The sequence below is a fragment of the Andrographis paniculata genome, unplaced genomic scaffold, assembly GCF_009805555.1.
Source record: "Andrographis paniculata isolate CXL003 unplaced genomic scaffold, ASM980555v1 Contig62END, whole genome shotgun sequence".
In the NCBI taxonomy this organism is placed as follows: Eukaryota; Viridiplantae; Streptophyta; class Magnoliopsida; order Lamiales; family Acanthaceae; genus Andrographis; species Andrographis paniculata.
In genome coordinates this window covers 4,971,532-4,988,912 of record NW_026137598.1, presented here as the reverse complement: position 1 = coordinate 4,988,912, position 17,381 = coordinate 4,971,532, and the positions used below count along the sequence as shown (strand labels likewise).

The window sequence follows — 17,381 nt, the reverse complement described above, 5'->3', positions numbered from 1 at the left end:
TAATGTCAATAAAAATTAATAATTGATTGAATTAAGATTTGGGGTGTGTTTGTTCTGTATTGGAAATTGGAAATTGGTGATTGTGCTTGTTTGTAGATTGGGGGTTTCAAAATTAAATCCAACTTGAAAATGCAAACCAGTTCAAGATTGATCATTTTTAGGTTTGGATTTTTTTTATTTTATTTTATTATTATTATTATTATTATTATTATTTTTTTTTTTGTTAGAAATCGAAAAGTTAATTTGAACAGGAAACAAAAATGAAATAAAATAAAATTTTGAATCATTTGGGATTATGGGTTGATTTTATAACCTAAAAATGTATTGAGTATTCATTTGATATCGGGACTTCTTTCTTCGATATTAGTCATTTTACAATTATATTTACATAATTTTAAAGTATATTATATTATATTAATAAATAAAATTAGTCGATACTACAATACTATTCGCTTTGACGCCCCCAAAGCTTCAACATCCATGAAGATATGTAAATAATTTTTAATATATTGAATTGATTTTTAGTATATATTACCTTATTCGTTACCCTTAATTTGTCCACTCTTTTCGTCCATCTCATATAATTTTTTTTTTTAAAAGATTATTATACATTTTAATCAAATTTTAAAATTCATAATTTTTTATTTTAATTAAACTATTTATTCATCTTAATTTATAATTATTTTTATTAAATTATAATTATTTTTACTAATGCACTTCTTAATCACTTACTCCCTGATGAGATGGGCGCATTACGGTAGATACGAGAAGTTAGGCAAAAGTGTAATTAGTAAGTAATTAAAAAGTGTATACTAAAAATAATTATTATTTAGTAAATATAATTATAGATTAAGATTAAAATAACTAAATAGTTTAATTAAGATTAAAAAATTTTAAATTTATGTGTGATAGGTGATCTGAGACATCAAATATTTGAACTTCATGACCTCACGATCCACAAGTCTAACTCCATTCCTTACGGGGTTTACCCAATGCGCACTTTCGGATAGCGGCTGCGGATTTCTACGTCATTGAAAAAAAAAAAAAAAAAAAAAAAGTGTAACATTATTTTTAATATGTAAAGTAACATAACTAGTATTATACTCCTCCATTTTCAAATCTCTTCCTATTATTTGTAATATGGAACTTCAGAAGTATATATATATTGTATTTACACGCTATTTTCCTGTTTTATTTTTAAAATTACAATTTATAAAATCATTTCAAATAAAAAATATATATATATATATTAATAGTAGGTTCTATTCTTATATTTTGATTAATTTTGTTCACAGCAAATCTAATCATCCGAATGAGCCGGCTAGCAGCTTATTTGACATGTCACAAGTCCACCCTTTACTACCGTACCATTTTTTATGAAATATTTTTAATATCTTTATTTGTTACATATAATGTAATTAATGAATATTTTTGTCACTATTTAAAAACAAAATATTAAAATAGGCGCAATTTTTAATTATATATATATTTTTCATCTAATTTTTTTAAAATTATTTACAGTTAGATTATAAATAATTTTCTTTAAATTTTATTTTATTTAATTAATACTTCATCCGTCCTGGCTCTTTAGTCCACTTTAATGTAAATAGAAAATTTTAGGTAAAATATAATTAGTAAATAATTAATAAGTATAATAGTAAAATTAATTATTATAATATAAATAATTATATTATGATTAATATAACTAAGTACTTTAATTAAAATTAAAATTTTAAAATATATTATTTTTTTTTAAAAAAATGACAAATAAGATGAGGCAGACAAAAATATAAATAGTAGACAAAAAGTGTAAAACATAGTAAATATTTATTAATTATAGTGCATGGTTCCATTGATCAATTATAATATAATTGATTTTTTTTTCTTAAAATATATATATATATATATATATATAAACATTCAGAATTATTGCAATAATAATTTATGTTGATATAAAATTATTAAAGTGCAATGATATTATTCTACAATTTATTGTCACAAAAATATTCAAAGCAAAAAAAGAGTCACGGAATTGCTGAAGTTTATGTTGCTATATAAAATTACAAAATTATCATGCTATTATTCTGTAATTTATTATTACAAAAATATTATTAATTTAAAAAAAAAAAAAAATCACTAGCAAAATTCTGTATATATTTCTTTTTTATGACTTTTGAATACAATATAACATATTTATTCTGAAATTGAGATTTTTTTTTTTTTTTTTTTTTACGGTGACTTCAGCTCAATTTTTCAGCAGCAGTGAATATCACAATTATTACTTAAATACTATACTTCCTGATTTTCGGAACAAAAGTATAAATCATTCGGATGGACGAAAGAAGTACCATAAATTTAGAAATATTATAAATATACTTTATAACAATTAAAAATTAAAATTGATAATAACCGATATAGGAAAAAGATGGTAGGAAATAGTTGCATAGCTGCCAATATTTCCGATGTTAGCTAAGGGTGTGTTTGTTTGGATGTTTGGATTTTGAGTTGGGATTTGAATAATAAAAATTTTGAATTTGAATAGTTGTATGATGTGATATAAACAGAAGTTAATGTGATGTTTTAAATGTAAAATTTATTTTTAGTATAATATAAAAAATAAAAAATAAGTGTTTGATTTGATGTTTTGAGGGGAAAAATTGGAATGAATAGTAGAAGTCCACTAAAATCCTTCAAACAAACACACCATAAGGGTGTAGGGGTTAGACGTGAGGTCAAGGGTTCAAACCCCCGGCGCCTTAGGTCACTTGTCACATATGATTCGCCTAGTGTAACTTTCTCGTCGAGTCTGATTTGCAGAGTATTAGGTTCGGCACTTTCGGGTAGCGACTGCGGATTCTCACGTCATCCAAATAATAATAATAATAATAATAATAATAATAAAAGTGATGCGGGAGACAAGAAGTGGAAAATTAGGGAAAAAAACGTTTAATGAATTAAAGTCCAAAGTGGGTTTGGTTATTATAATTTAATATCTTCACTCAATTGCATGCAATATAATTATTTTATATATATAAGGATTTTTTGTATTTACGTACAAGCATCAAGCATCCATCCGTCTCGTTATTTATCCTTTTATTATATAAATAAAGAACAATACAAATAAATCCAGTAAAAGAACGGTTAGACTCGTGATCATGAAGTAAAAAAAATGTTTACATAACACTTGATATCATTTATGTATATTTAAGATTTTATATTTTAATATAAACTAATTTATGTTAATAATGTATATATATATATATTATATCTGTAATTTAACAATTTATTCATTTTTTTAATTTTGATATGTTTCATAACAAAGTATTTATTTTTATTTTTTTTTAAGTAATTGTACTTTCTACTGGCATTAAAAATACCATCGAATAATAGTTTTTAATATATCTAAAATATATTTTTAATCAAATAGATATTAAATCATAATTTAACTTACAATCAATTAAATACAACACAAAAATAAAATTGTTGGTTGACTCCGTAGATAAATAAATAAATAATGTTTATCTCTAATGATTTAAGTTGTTAGATTAGACAAACATTTACATCATATAATAAAAAAAATAAAAAATGATAGGTTGCTATAATGTTTCATAACAATTAAATATATATATATAATATATTTTATTAAAAAAGTGTGTAAATATTTTTTATTAAAAAAGTGTATAAACTCAAATGGAACAAGCACGTGTATTTATGTTTTATAGTTATTTATAACATTTAAATATACAAGACAAAATATATACAATATATCTTTCTTTTTATCAGTATATCATTGATTTTATGTACTTTAGATTAAATAAATATTAAATTGACAATTTTAGCATTGTTATTTTATAATTTTAAATTGAAATCAATATTATTAATATAGTACAATTTTTATTAAAAATATAAATCAAAAATTCATTTCAAATTAATTGCAAAGGGTAAACTGTTTTTTTTAGTCCCGTAACTGGACCCTTTATCATTTTAGTCTTGTAAGTGGAGCCTGTCGCAAACTAGTCCCGTAAGTGAAATTTTTTTGCTGTTTTAATCCTCCAGCGCCGGAGACGCCCGCGTGGCTCGCCGGAGGTGACGTGTCCGCCATGTGTCCCGCCAGGTCAGCGACACCTGGCGGACACGTGAATTTATTTTTTAATTTTTTTAATTTTTTTTAATTGTAACAAATAAAATAATAAAATAAATACAAATAAAATTTAAAATAAATTAAAAATAAGTTTTTTAAAAAATTAAAAAAAAAAATCCACGTGTCCGCCAGGTCAGCGGACACGTCACCTCCGGCGAGCCACACGGGCATCTCCGGTGCCGGAGGACTAAAACAGCGAAAATTCTTCACTTATGTGACTAGTTTACGACAAGCTCCATTTACGGAACTAAAATGATAAGAGGGTCCAGTTACTAGACTTAAAAAGACAGTTTACCCTAATTGAAAATCACAAGCAAAGAATTTTGTTTCAACATTTTGCCCATTTACAACCTTACGAATTTATTTATAATTGTTTCGATTCAATTACAAGTAGGGACGTGTATTAAGATACACTTTTCGTTCCAATTGAAAGTACTCTTTTATTATTTCCGTAGATCTCACTCTAAAATATTATTTTTTGTTTACAGTAAATTACATACTAGTATTAAATTACTTTTAAGTTTCACATAAATTACAAACTATTATACATACAATTAATTTATATATAAAGTAGGAATGACAAAATGTCAAAACTATATTACACATTTCTATTAATTAATAAAATATTTAGTATTATTTTTTAATTTATTATAAAAACTCAAATGAATAATTTGGATCCGAACAGAAGGAGATGGTTCGAGTTTTTCAAAAATCCAAAACATTGTAAAAATTATTTCGAACCAAAAAATCTCCCTACAAAAAATTGTATGCATATACAATGTTGGAGTAGGGACTAGAAACTTTGGTCTGTTTTTTTGTCCTTCAATTTTTTTCAAAGTTTTAAATAAAATATATTGTTTTTAATAAAATATTATATTATTTATTATTTAAATTAAAACTTAAATTCAAACATTAAAAGGCCCGAATAATTTGGAATCGAAATAGAAAGAAAGAGTGAAAAGTAATAGCCAAAATGCATGCATTTGTATGTTCAAACAGTAAATTAAAGTGTTCATAATAGTAACATATCTATCTGTTGAAAATGACCAAACATGACTTAATTCTCCACTAGGGTGTGTTTGTTTGGAGGTATGGATTTTGAGTTGGTATTTGAATAATAAAAATTTTGAATTTGAATAGTTGTATGATGTGATATAAATAGGCGTTGATGTGATATTTTGAATGTAAAATTGATTTTTAGTATAATATAAAAAATGAAAAATAAGTGTTTGATTTGATATTTCTGTGGGAAAAAATGGAATGAATGGTATATTTAAAATTCAATCCCTAAATCTTTTAATTATCCATCATAAAATCTTTTATCCGATCTCATCTCCCTCGAATAATAGTAAGTCTGTTGATCCAATATTTTTAGATGAATATTTTTTTTGTGTGTAATAGGGAGCACTGTGTGGATAATATAAAAAATAATATTTTTGTATTAAATGATTAATGTATTTATAAATAAATGATATATATTATATTAATGTGTATATATTTATATTTTTTAAATACTAATATTTATGAAGAATTATTCCAAAATGAACATACTGAATGATTGATTGATCCCATTCTCACCCTATAAATACATTCTCAAATCTAAAATAAAATTCATCACATCTTCAATAATACTCATTGTCGCAAATATTTCCATACAAATTAAAACACAACCATGGAGTCTCCAAATTTATCCAAACTCTTCAACATTCGATCATTATTAATCTTATTTTTATTTTCCACGTCATCTCTTTCTTCGAGTTCCTATAATCCTTATACTGCCCGACAGCTAATGATTGTTGTCGAGCCTGAAAGGTCCGGGCCGAGTCCCGGCACTGGAAATGGAGTCTGGAGCGTTAACACTAGGGGGCCGAGTCCCGGCTCAGGACATCACCACAATAAATACTTGAAAGGTTTTTCGAGAAAAATATGATGTCTGAATTTCGAATGCAGGTCCGGGCAACTTGAAGTAACTCCAGTCTGGGATCGAGAAAGACCATGACGGATAAGTCGGTCGTTAATTATGTATTATATATATAATTAGTCATTTATTAAGGATTATATATTTCATAATTATTAGAACTTAGTCCACAGGCCTTTTATAAAGTGTAGTAACGATGCATGTTAGTAACTACTTTACAAATAAAAGAGCTGCGGGTGGTGTTGTAATAGATATAATACTTAATTTATGTGTGAATCATATTGCTACGTTCTCTTATATATATATATATATATATATAATCTAAACATATGTGTTTTAATATATTTATAATACAAACATATTTTATATTATAATTAAGTATATTTTATATTATAACTCAACATATGTTGTATTATATATAAATGTATGCCGGTTATGTGTCGGATCAACATAGGATCCGCAACCATCTTATTATATGTATTTTAACAAATATGTTGTGGTGCAAACTCAAGTCCCACGTCAGAAGTTGCGAAGAAAATTTTACATCTTATAAGCCCCAAGTGAACTCCACTAGTACGAGGCTTTTTGGAGAAAGTCCAAAAACAAATCCGTGTGGGCTCAACCCAAATCGAACAATATCATACTGGTGTTGAGTTGGCCCAGTCCCAACAGTGGTATCAGAGCCCGGTTAGATGGTGAAGTGGATTGGGTGGCATTGGGCATTGGTTGTGGTGGTGGGCTCGCCCTCGTGACCTGCAGATGTGCCTTGTGTCGAAAGTCTCCTGGCGGTATTGGGTCGGTCCCGATTGAGGTGGTCTCTCTTTGTGATAGGCGGTACAAAGTGGACAGAGAAGGTCCTTCGGTTGGGTAAGTCCAAAGTGAACTCCAAGTTGTCCCAGTCCCAAGAAAAATAATTATAGCTCATTAGTAACTATTTTTTCTATTACGCTATTATTTTCTTATCAATTATTTAATGAATTTTCTATAGTATCTTCATTTTATTTTTTATATATCTCACTTTAATATTAAAGTCATTGGATTTGTTTCTTTTCACAAAAAATTTGAACACATTTTTAATAAAAATATTAATATATTATATACATTAATTCTTTTTATATTACCTAATAAGTTTATATATCTCAAATAATTTTTTTTTTCCTTCAAATAAAAAACATAAAACAAACACACTAAATATTTCTTACAAACATATATAATTATACCGGCAGAAGGAATATTATTTTACTTTTTAAAATCACCGTATAAGTTCAAACTGCAAGTTACTGTTCAAACTCCAAGTTACGATCTGTCAAAACATCAAACTGAAATCAAACTTTTTGAACGGCTTGATTACAGTTTATAAACCGCCGATTACGATTTAAACCGCAGATATATATATTCGTTTTTAATATTTTTATGTTTTATTTTTTATTTTTTCTAAATTTAATTTATTTAAAGATAATTAATTTTGATTTTATTTATAAATATTTATTCTTTATTGTAAATAACAATTAATTATATTATTATAATATAAAAATAATTAATATAATAAATATAGTAATTGATTAAAAATTTTAAATTAAAATAAATAAAAATAAGTTTTACGTATATTTACGTATTTTAGATAGTAAGATAATTCAAATTAAATATAATTATATAATTTAAAAATTACAAAATTTAAGATATAAATATAAAAAAATACTTGCATAATAATGATTTATTTTTATTAATATCAAAGGGATATATTCAATCCAAATTTCGTAGAATTTTGTTGAACTTTTAAAACATATGTGTATTTAATTCAGATTTTTAGAAATTTTTTAAAATTTAGAGATATTCAATCGGTTAAAAACTGTAGGTAGTTGAGTGTGCCTTTATGAATATGTTTATATGAATATGAACGTAGATTTGGATGGTATTCAATAATACAGATTTGATTTGAGGTATTCAACCATCCACTTGTTTATGAATTTTAATGAAAAATTATGAAAGTACAGTATAAAATCTCTCATTGTCAATAGAGATTTTGATGAATTTTTAAAATTATTATTATTATTATTATTATTGTTGTTGTTGTGGTTGTATAAGAGATAAATAATATGATAATATTTATTAATATTATTATAACCTTTAATTAAAATAATAACTAAAAACTAAAATATATTAGTTAATTATTATCAATTATTTTAAAAAATAATATTTTTATATTATAAATATAGTTTTAAAAAATATTATTATCATAATAAATACTCCTATGTATTATTGTCATTTTTTTTACAATTATCGAATATAATACTTATATTGTCAGTGTCATTCTTCTTTTTTTATTATCGAATATAATATATGTCATTCTGATGCTATTTTTTTTTTTTCAATTATCGAATATACTATATTATCATTCCGGTGATAGTGGAATAAATATTTAAATATATACGTTAAACCGTTAATTTATTTTTTTTTTTTTACTTTTTTTTTCAAAAATCGAATATTATATTTTTTATGTAAAAAAAATTATATAAATAATAATAATAATAAATATAAAACTAATTTGATATATTGAATAATAATATAATAATAAAATTATAAAATTAAAAATACTAATATACAATATAGTAATGTTACATATATTACAATGCTTTTACATCATTAATAATTAATATTTTATTTTATTTTCTAAAAATATTATAATATATAATAAATTTAATTATAAATATCAGTATTACATTTAAGAACTTATGTTTTAATAATATAGAAGTAATTTTAATTATAAATATATTATATTTATAAAATTTGTATTTGATATAATTTATAAAATAAAATTATTTTACAATTTTACAAAATTAGTATAAATCTTCAAAAAATTTAATCAAATATATAAAAATCTATTTAAATTCATATATTTTTTAAAATTTTAAAAAAATTCATTAATATCTCAATTGAATATATCCAGCTAATATTATTTTTATTTTATAAACAAATAACTATAAATATATTACTACAGTATTATTCTTTAATACACGTTTTGGCCTAATGCCTAATTAATGCATTACACATCCACAGCCGCCGCAGCCGCTACCAGGTTCTCCTCTTTTTCTTCTTCTTCCCCGATTCTAGCCACCGTGACCATCGACTTCTTATCTTCCGCTCTCCTCTAACCCTACCTATTTCTTCTTTTGTGTTTTGAGCAATCATTGTTGTTAATAAACCATTCACCACTTGAAAGCGGAAACTCGTTAGTCTTTAACCTAATCTGCCTGCCCTAGCTTCAAATCGATATCTCAGAAGTTTCAATATTGAAATCGCTGAGCGGAATTGCCACCACATCGCCCCGTTCCAACGCGCCATCGGGCAGAATATTATGGCTAAGCGGGAGCTTTCTAGTACATTGAAGAACTTGAAGGTACGAGCAATAATCATTAATTAAATTGGGTTGCTTCCGGTTGATCCTTACGCCTTTTGTTTGGGGCTTGAATCTAGTTTGATTTAGTTTATATTTATCCCTCTCTTTCCTTAACTTTGCTTGCTTGTGCTTAGAGTTATGTGATCGAGATGCTAGGTTATGTTATTTTTTAATTTTTATTGTTTCTGTGTTTAGTTTATGCAAAGAGCAGCTCAGAAAGACGAGAAAGAAAAGAAAGAAGAAGAGGTCCTGCCGGCGGGAGATTTTCCTTCATGTAGTGCAGCTAGGAAATGGTTAGATCATCGTTTTGTTGGATTCTGATGTTTATTGAGTTCTTGTAACTTGAAACAATGATGGTTCTTGAATGTTTTTAGGTTATATAGATTGTTGCTTTCAACCATGTTATTTTTGCAAATGCTGAGGAAATTTATTCAGTAGATCCTTCAAGGAAGTTTTGGATGGGTTAAAAATTGTTATGAAATTTGCTCATTTGACTTATTTATTGTAACAATAATTTTCTGATAAAACACTTGTAAAGATCTAGCCAAACATTCGAACTTGGCTTGTGTTGGAATTGTTCGATTTGCTTTTGCATTTATTTATAAAATTTGGCCAGTGGATGCTAATGATTTTTAGGATACTTAATAACTTTCATAGGAAGTGCAAGATATGATGCATGAGTATAGAAATTTTGTTTGGATTATTATCTCGCAAGAACCAATTTAATGGTGCAATCTTTATCTGTCCTGATTGAATTAGGAAGCTTCAGAACTTTGAAAAAAGACAACCTTGTTGGAATTTGCACTAGCCTCCTGAAGTGTATTAATGACCTTGATGATCTCTTCAAAGAAATAACTCTTTTAGTCTGTTTTACGATTGCCTTTAGATGCTTAGATCAATTGAGAATATCTGAACAACATAGGTGATACTTGTCGTGGTAAACTATATGGTTAAGGTTTGCAATTGCTAATTCCTCTGAAAGGCCAGTCATAAACCCTAAGCTTAGCTAGCTGATAAGGACATCTCCTCTTGCAGGTGATTTTAGTTAGAGCTCCTTGATAGAAGCATAGGTTTAGGCTTAGATTCCAATCGAATAAGAAAAAGACCTAGCATTCCTTCAGGTCCTCTGATAAATCCATACAACTTGCACCATTTTGTTTGGAAAGGCATGTTTTTGGCACACGCCTTTAGCTTTCCCCTTGCTGCTTAATACACTCTCTGTCATCCAACTATATGCTCAAACTTTTAGACACATGTTTGAATGTGTGCGTTCTTTTTGTTATGTTTGTCTTTTTTAGTTAAAATAAGTACAAAAGGTAGTATGTTATTTTACTAAAAAGAAAAATGAGAATATTTTTTTTGATAACTGGAAAAAAAGTGAGCATTGATTTGAATGTGAGGGGGAGTATAATTTTGTTGAATGCTGCTTATGCTTGATTTATTTTTGTTGAAAGCTGCTTCAGGCTTATTTATATTTGTTAAATGCTGTTTCAGGCTTTATTTATTTTTGTCAAATGCTTTGCAGTGTCGTTATAATGGAAGGCGATCCTCATCCTGGGCAAAAGAGCGGTCGCATGTCCTTTTTAAGTTTTAACCCATCCATTGATGTGAGTGTAAAAGGTTTAATGATTAGAATCTCATGAGGGTTTTTTTCCATTATCATGTGTTTTTTTTTTTGTTTCTCACGTCAAGGGCCTGTTTTCATAGAAACTCAATGAGGAAGTTACTGGCCAAGGCAAAAACGAATATACTGCCGCAAGTTCTGCAACAAAAAATGAAACATCATCTAGCAGGTTAGAGTTTTCTCCCTCAAAAGTTGTGTTGTCCTGCAGACTTCTTGTAATTGGATTATTTAAGAAGTGTATTAGTAAATATAATATAGATTAAAATTAAGATGATTAAAAAAATTAATTAAAATTAAGAAAATTATAGGTTATGAAATTTAATGATTTAATAAAAAAAAAAAAGAAAAAAAGAAAAGGACAAATTATGGACAGACGAAAATGAAAAAAATGAATATTTTGTGTGGGACGGAGGAAGTTCTATTTTTTGTATTACGGACAATTTTACATACCTAATGTAAGAAACACATCCATAAAAAATACAAAATAAACGCACCCAATATCTGTGAATGCAGTAATATATTGAACAGCATTGCAAACCAAACAGATCCTCAATTATTTCTCATGCATACTGATAAATATATATGTTAATCAGTACTAAATTATATGTATAGTTGACTGCCATTAATTTAGTGATCTTGAATTATTTCTGTATTTCAGTAGTATTTTGGTTATTATTTCTACTATATATATTCTTGAAATTAATCGGAGTCTGGTAATTGCTATGATATATTGCATTACCTGTTGGAGGAAGTAATCCTTATCAGCCTGCTATGGTAGTTCTTGTTGATGAGCTCTATCTGATGAATTTATTGACAGTGTCCTCGAAATCCCACATTGAAAATATCATTTTAGATTTGGACATGCGGAATTTATTTGTGCCAAATGCTAATCATGGTCCGTGGTTATGGGTGTTGACTTTCATGCTTGTTAAAACACAAACCATGGTAACTTTTGGTACGATTCCGTACTGTTAATGTTTCTATGTATGTCCTTTATCTTCGCCTTCTCTGTACATTCATTTTGTAGAGTTCAGATGTGCATTATCACTAAAAATGGTTTTGTTTATTATGTGAATGGTTAATCGTTATTATCATGATCATCGATATGTTGAGCAGTGTTATATTTATGTAACTACAGAGAACATGGATCCTCGACAGCAACGGACAACATGGAAACGACTCATTCAGCTGCAAATGGAGATCTCAAGAGGAAGCAAGCCGAAGTCGCCACTGAACCACAGCTCCCAAATAAAAAGAATAACAAGGGCAACCATGGTTCAGCTCGTACTCACAGTCGCCATCCCCAAAAGCACGATAAACTTGATTGGAACCTTCTTCGTCCTCCCAAGCCCCACAACAAAAGTAAGAGATAAAAATATTCCAACATAATTCTTCTCCAATGTTGAACCATGTTTAGCTGAGGGCTGTCTCTTTAAGATTCCTATTTTTGTTGTATTGCAATTTTTCGGTTTGAAGTGTATCGAATATTATTAAGTTTGACACCACATATGATCAATTAAGGGTGTGTTTGTTTGGAGTATTGGATTGGATTTACACTATTCATCCAATTTTTTTTCACCAAAAATATCAAATCAAACACCTATTTTTTATTTTTTATATTATACTAAAAATCAATTTTACATTTAAAACATCACATCAACTTCTATTTATATCACATTATACAACTATCAAATTTAAAATTTTTACTATTCAAATCCCAATTCAAAATCCAAACCTCCAAACAAACACACCCTAACTTTCTTTTCAACTCATGATGCATTATGTCTTCAAACTACTAAATCAAGTAGTAGTGCCAAGGTGTGTTCTTTTTCGTGTTTTTGGATATTTTGGTTTTTATTATTATTATTATTATTTTTTACTACATAAAAGTCTACGGTAGGCGCTGTTTTTTAACGGATACATTCTAAACTAATTTTAATAGTCTGCAACCTGTAAGATGTACTACTTCCGTTCGGCGGTCTTATTTGTGTTTTAAGGTTGATATTTTGAAATATTAATTATTAATCAAAATATATTACAAATTAAGAAAAAATTATAATAATATTTTAATTAATATTTGTATAAAAAAATTACACAAAATATTTTTAGTATTAAAGTACAATGTCACAAAAGGAAGGAGTAATATTTTGTAAAAAAATTTAAAGTGCATTGGTTTATTGAGATGAAAGTTGAGTTGAAAGTGATTTATCTAATTAATAGTATTTTATTTATGATTTAATATATAAGATTAAAAAAATTAAAAATGTGTTTAACTATTTTAATAAAATATAGTACTTCCTCCGTCCAATTTCTATTGTCTTAAAGTATATTTGTACGGTTTGTTAGGTGATTGTCTTTTTGTTATGAATTGACAAATTTGTCTTAATGTATGGTAGAGATTAAAAGTAATAAATGAATTAAGGATAAAAATGTAAAATTTGTGTTTAAAAAAAAGAAATAGACCATAGTTGTTGAACGTCTCAAATAGGAAAGTAGAACATTAGTTTGTGGACGGAAAGAGTATATAATATGCATATTATTTCGAAGAAAATAAAAGTTTATATAATATAAATAAATAAAAGTATAAATTTAAATATGATAAAGATAAATTAATTTGAAAATAAATAAGAATTTTAAATAAAAATAAAAAATTTTAAATGCATTTTAATTGAGTTCTATACAATGTAATATTTTTATAAAAATAAAAATTGAAAGTATAGTATCAACTAGGTCCCAACTAAAAAAAATATAATACAATATAATGAGTAAAAAAAATTATACAAGAATGTAAATGTAACCCCTTAGACTAGTTGTTAGTTGATCTGACTGGGTTATTTAATTAGTTGTTATTGTAAAATGTTTAGTAAAATAATATTTTGATATTAATTGTTTATTTATAAAAATAACAATTAAAAATATTTATATTTTATTTCTTTTTAAATATTGAATTGTGTTATCTTGGGTTAAAATTTTTATTAGTTATTAAAAATTGTGAATGTGTTATAAATTATTTATTTTTTATTTTTAAATTTAAGAAAATAATAATTTTTATTAAGAAAATATAAGTAATTTTTTATTAGGATTGCGGAATGTATAAAATAATAAACTTCTTTGTATATATATTTGTTATGTTAATTAAATTTATTATATTAATAACTTTAAATAAATTTATTCTATTTTATATGTTTATAATACTTTTTTTTGTCCATTGTTAATTTTTTCATTTACATTTTGATTCATTATTTTTAAAATTAAAAATATTTTCATATTTGTATGATTTGTTATATTTTGTATCATTATATTTGTATTATAAAATATTGAAAAATATTTTTATTTTTATTTTTTAATTTGTATTAGATTTGATATAATAATTAATGAGTATTTAATTATAAACATACAAAATAAATGAAAAATTGGCTGTTGAGCGAGGGAATATAAAATTTAAATAATAAAAAATTTATTAATATTTATATTTTCTATTTTGATTTAATTGTAATAAATTTACATATATTACAAATAAAATATATTACAAATAAACTAAATTACAAGTAAAAATTATAATTTTAATTAGTTTAAATTTATAAAAGAAATTATAATTTCATAAATAAAATATATTAAAATAATTAATAAATATTTCAACTAAAATATATTATATATGTGTTAAATCCATAATTAATTTTTAAAGCAATTAAGAAATTAAAAAAAGAAAAATTGGAATGAAAAAAATTTGTATTTGAAAAGTCTGATAAATTAGTTTCTTAGAAATTAATTTTTTAAGTAAAAAAAAATTATTTAAAAAAATTAATTTATCAAACATTTTAATTAAATCAAATAACTATAACTCTTAATGACAAAATTATTTCCCAAACACCGTTTTAATCAATCATCCATCATAAAATAAACCAATCATCCATCATAAAATAAACCCAAAATCGAGTGATACGAGTCGAGTATGATAATTCTTCCTCTATTGTATTTACTCTTTTTTTTTATTTTGTTTGTTTCATTTATTTTGTTACTTTTTTTAAAAAAAAAATAAAAATTATACACTTTAATCTTATTTCAAATTTTTTTAATTTATAAAATTTTTTAAAATTTTTATCATACAATACATTTGTACGGGGACAGAAGAAGTAGTTAATACTACCTGGCAACGTGACATGGTACGAAGTATTATTTAGTAATAAATTTTGTATAATAAACAAGAATATTACAAATAACTTAAAATATTTTTATTTCTATTTATACTATATTCCATTTCTTCATTGAAGTAAAAGATATAATTAAAATTTCTAGTATTTTCTAAAACCATTTAATTATTTCAAGAAAACTATAGAATACTTTATTTATTATATATATATATATATAATAAATGAATAGAAATGGATATGATAGGTTGTATGTGTTTGTTCTGTTTTGCACTGAGTGTTTTTATTTTTTAATATATATTATATTAAATATTCATTTTTATATTAAAAATATTTTTATGTATACTTTTTATTAATAGATAAAATTTAAAATATACACAAACAAACATATACTTATTTATTAATAAAAAGTATATATGTTACTTAATTTTATTTGTGCAAATATATAAAAGCATATACTTATTTGTTAATTAAAAATAAGTATGTTAATTTTATTTGTACAAATATATAATAAGATTGATTTTAAATAATAAAATTTTTAATTTTAAATATATGTTTTTTTAAGTATAAATAGGTGTTTGATCTAAATATATATTTGATATTTTTTTTTAAAAAAATTATTATTAATAAAAAATTGTAAAATCACTTTAACAAAATATATATAAGGTCTATTATAAGAAGGATTCTATTCTTTTTAAACTTTCTGTAATTTGAAAAAATATACATATAATATTTGTAATATACATCATATGATATAATCACTTTAATTTATAATTATTTTAATAAATATAATAATAATAAAACAAAAACAGTTTTTATTTATAAATTTAATTTTAAAAAAATTAATGACTTGTTTAAAAAATTAGGATAATTTGGACTCTCAAACAAAATAAAAAAATACTCCTTCCCTATAAATTTTTTAATAAATATTATGAAAAAGATAAAAATATCCTAGCATTTTGAATATATATATTTTTTCTCTTATAAAATATATAGTATATTAATATAATTATTATTATAAATTTAAACTAAAATATATGTATATATTTTTATAAAAAACAAAAAAATAAACAAAATGTATGCAATTTCAAGATCAATGAGAATAAATTTGATCATTCATCCATATTGCTCCCAACTCCCAACCTATTCATTTCAAAAATTCAAAAACGCAAAGGAATTCAAACTTACCATTAGCCTCCGCGGAACGAAAGAGAAGAAAAATAGTTTCTAATCTCTGTTTTTACTGCATCCTGAATTACTGCCCGCAGCTCTGGATCAAGTTGTTTCTTCTCGCCGGATTTCACCTGCGCTTGAAATTCAAATTCACTGGTCGAATGTTCATCACCATCATCTAATCTAGTTCCCGGCAACTTCAATGTCAACATTGTTAAAGCATAATCATCTTCGTTGTTTCCATCGTCAGCCGTAGTCTCGTCCGTTTTTTCCATTGGTGTTTCCATATCAGGCTTTTTCAGAAAAAAGACGTTAGGATTACTGACATTCGAATTCTCAGAAGTGCTTTCAATCTTCATTGCAACAGAAACATCTCCGCCGTCCGTTCGCGTTCGCTTCAAAACCTGCTTCGGCCGCTCATCCGCCGTGTTGTTCGCCGTCCGATTGAACTTCCGCTTAAGCTTCGAATTCCAATGGTTTTTTACAGCGTTGTCGGTCCTTCTTTCGAGTAATTTCGCAATTGCAGCCCATTTATTCCCAAATTTGGCGTGCGCTTGGATAATAATCTCGTCTTCCTCCGCCGTGAACGGGCGGTGCTCCACCTCCGGAGAAAGCTGATTGCACCACCGCAATCGACACGATTTTCCGGATCTCCCCGGAATATAATTGCTAATCATCGACCAATTCTTCTGGCCGTTTTGTTCCACGTACTTCCGCAATAACTCGTCCTCTTCTGTACTCCACGGCCCCTTGACCTTATGATTGGCCGTCGCCGGCGACTGCGCCTCCTCTGCCGCCGCAAAGGCCTCCGCTGAACCCATTCTTAAAGTAAATCCCTAACTGCTAAAACGATGTACTGTTTTATATATAGAGATACTCGGACGGACGTTAGAGAAAAAAGTGGTGAGTTATTAATAATAAAATACTTTTGTAACGGCAAGAGCCGTTACCGTTTTAGAGTAGGGGTGGTTGTGAGGAAC

General features: G+C 25.8%; 2 protein-coding genes across 2 annotated transcripts; one reads left to right on the top strand and one right to left on the bottom strand.

Annotated features, from left to right (window-relative positions):
- The first annotated feature begins 9,078 nt into the window (after positions 1 to 9,078).
- On the top strand, positions 9,079 to 12,620 carry LOC127261405 (uncharacterized). Its single transcript, XM_051289751.1, has 5 exons — positions 9,079 to 9,456; positions 9,652 to 9,749; positions 10,982 to 11,063; positions 11,164 to 11,249; positions 12,219 to 12,620. The coding sequence occupies exons 1-5, from the start codon at positions 9,415 to 9,417 to the stop codon at positions 12,451 to 12,453; spliced, it is 543 nt and encodes a 180-aa protein (XP_051145708.1). The 5' UTR covers positions 9,079 to 9,414; the 3' UTR covers positions 12,454 to 12,620.
- A 3,694-nt stretch (positions 12,621 to 16,314) lies between these two features.
- On the bottom strand, positions 16,315 to 17,233 carry LOC127260837 (transcription factor MYB73-like). The gene has a single exon (XM_051288803.1). It carries the CDS (start codon positions 17,220 to 17,222, stop codon positions 16,419 to 16,421), a length of 804 nt encoding a protein of 267 aa, XP_051144760.1. The 5' UTR covers positions 17,223 to 17,233; the 3' UTR covers positions 16,315 to 16,418.
- Positions 17,234 to 17,381: the final 148 nt, after the last annotated feature.

Excerpts from the sequence above, each read along its gene's own strand:
- LOC127260837 (XM_051288803.1), bottom strand. The coding sequence starts at position 17,222 with ATGGGTTCAGCGGAGGCCTTTGCGGCGGCAGAGGAGGCGCAGTCGCCG.
- LOC127261405 (XM_051289751.1), top strand. The coding sequence starts at position 9,415 with ATGGCTAAGCGGGAGCTTTCTAGTACATTGAAGAACTTGAAG. Across the intron at positions 9,750-10,981 it reads TGTAGTGCAGCTAGGAAATG|TGTCGTTATAATGGAAGGCG; the intron begins GTTAGATCATCG and ends AATGCTTTGCAG. Across the intron at positions 11,250-12,218 it reads AATGAAACATCATCTAGCAG|AGAACATGGATCCTCGACAG; the intron begins GTTAGAGTTTTC and ends ATGTAACTACAG.